Raw genomic sequence first — 2,275 nt, forward strand, 5'->3', positions numbered from 1 at the left:
TCGGGCTGTCTTTACATTTATTTTGAAAGCTGAAGCTGTGATTATGGTAAGGGGTGTTACATTTCCACTGGGTCAGCTGACCAATCAGAGCAGACTGCACTTGTCGGAGGGAGGGACTTTTCAGAAAACGAAGCGTTTGAGAGAGGTGGGGCATAGAGGACCTACAATAATGTACAGTATTTGAAACATAATGTGTTTTTTGAACATTAAAGCATGTCAACATATTCTGTTACACCAAATACACAAAATAATGATCTTTAAAAAAGCATCATATGACCGCTTTAATTATCTAGCATGCAGAGGTTTTATCAAAATGGCAAAAATGACTTGGAAGCATTGATGCTAACGTATTGATAACTACAGACCAGGCAGTGATGTTTTAAACCATTGTTTACCAGCAAAAGTGTGTTTATGAATTTAGTTACATTTTAGCTGCACAATTTCCATTTTGTTAGGATTTTTCATTTTTGCAAAGAACTAAAAGAAACTTGACATGTAGTGGAAAATATATTTACAACATATGTTATTATGAATTACTAAAACTAGTATCGCCTCGTTCATTTCATCATTTCATCAGGTGAGATCAGTGAGCATGAAACTAAGGTTACTGTCCCGCCGGCCAGAGAAAACACTGAACTTACAACAAGCCGATGAACTCGACGGCACCCCAGAAGAGCTCGCTCAGGAAAGACCAGCTCCGCCGGCTCCTGCTGTCCACCACCTGACCTGAGCACAGAGATGAACACCAGTCTCACACAACACACCGCATGAGCTGCAAACAAAGCATGTCACTTACACTGCACGAACAACGCCCGCTACTGCACAGTTATGACAGCGTTATTATGGATATCTAATGCATCTCGTTCGTAACGGCAGAGGCTGTATTTACGGATCAACACACTGACTCGTGAAGTGTCAACTGATTACGAGAACATCAGCTTCATTTAGTTAATATTCAGGAGGAGCCTGACCCGGATATGATCACTGTAACACAACCAAATGTTGGTCTGACCGGATCGTATCGATAATTCATACAGATATAAGCTCTCATATCAAACAGTATGTTAGGCGGAGTGCCAGACAACACAGTGATACTGTCTGGATGGATTAACTCTGGGCTGGCGTAGAACCAACACAATGATGCTAATTACATATTTAGTCACGTATGGCAATTTATTTTATATAATAACAATGGTGCAAGTTTGTCAGCAAAGATAACGTTATTTTTCTTAACAAAATAAGAGTTGTTTTTAGCACTTACCGTTTGATACATAAACCATCGTCAATGTTGTTTAACCGGAAACTAGGCTCCACTTCCGGCGCTGCGCGCGCACTGGCTACAATGCTTGATGCTGACGTTTGTTTACATTTAAGGAAGGGCCATTTAAACTTATTCATAGAACAAATCTAGCTAAACCATCATATTTTGCAAAAGAAAGTTGCTGTAAACTGTATTTTATTTGGTATTGGCAGTTTGCTTTTATTTTCAGTCATAACCATGGGTCTAGACTCCTGCTGTATATGATCAACCTAGTCTTATTAGCTAAATTACATATTCATAAGTGTATAGACTGTCTGACATAAAGAAAAACAAAAACACACTGTTCATGTCTGCATTTCTTTACGGGTTTGAAGATATTTATAGCCTAAAAAACTTGAAAATGTTAATGGCCTGTCATTGCTTTACAGTTAACAGTGCAGAAGAAATGAGACAGTTTTAGATAAAGAGACTGCAGAGCGAACCATGCGCAGCTGACAGGAGCCTACATTAGCTGTTGAGCATGCAGATGCACCTGTTAAAGGACATGAAAATGAAAAACAGTCAGACCACATCTCCGAGACATTTCCCTGCGGACTTAAACGATTGTGTTCAGAAGCCGTTTTGGTACTAAAGAAAGAAAGAGGAACTGAACTAATAATGTGTTGCAGTAGATTACCCATTTTGAGATATGTGTGTGTGTTCTGGTTCTGTATATGGTTTATGAGGACGCTTCCTCAGTCTTTGTAAACCAAATTGCTTTAAAAAATATGCTAAAATTCAAAAATTGACAGTAGTTTCTGGTTTCCGTGTTTCATGGGTTCATTCCATTAATAGTTTTTCTACTGTACAAACTGTATTTTCTATCCCCTTACCATAAACCTACCCCTCACTCAAATCATTCTGCATTTTTAGATTTTCAAAAAACATCACTCTGTATTATTTATAAGCTGTTTTTAAAAAAATGTCCCCACAAGGTCACAATTACTGGTATTACTATTCCCCATGATATCAAGA

The 2,275-nt window shown here is 38.3% G+C and overlaps 1 protein-coding gene across 1 annotated transcript in view; it reads right to left on the bottom strand.

Annotated features, from left to right (window-relative positions):
• The window catches only part of LOC107594974 (selenoprotein K-like), a 4,865-nt gene extending 3,523 nt beyond the window's left edge, over positions 1–1,342 (bottom strand). Inside the window, exons 1-2 of the mRNA XM_016285223.1 lie at positions 1,262–1,342; positions 642–726 (exon numbers count right to left, since the gene is read on the bottom strand). Coding sequence (XP_016140709.1) covers positions 642–726; positions 1,262–1,280 — 104 coding nt within the window. The 5' untranslated portion in view covers positions 1,281–1,342. The remainder of the gene's footprint in view (positions 1–641; positions 727–1,261) is intronic.
• Between the last annotated feature and the right edge of the window lie 933 nt (positions 1,343–2,275).

The sequence above is a fragment of the Sinocyclocheilus grahami genome, unplaced genomic scaffold (assembly GCF_001515645.1).
Source record: "Sinocyclocheilus grahami isolate Dianchi unplaced genomic scaffold, SAMN03320097.WGS_v1.1 scaffold194.1, whole genome shotgun sequence".
In the NCBI taxonomy this organism is placed as follows: Eukaryota; Metazoa; Chordata; class Actinopteri; order Cypriniformes; family Cyprinidae; genus Sinocyclocheilus; species Sinocyclocheilus grahami.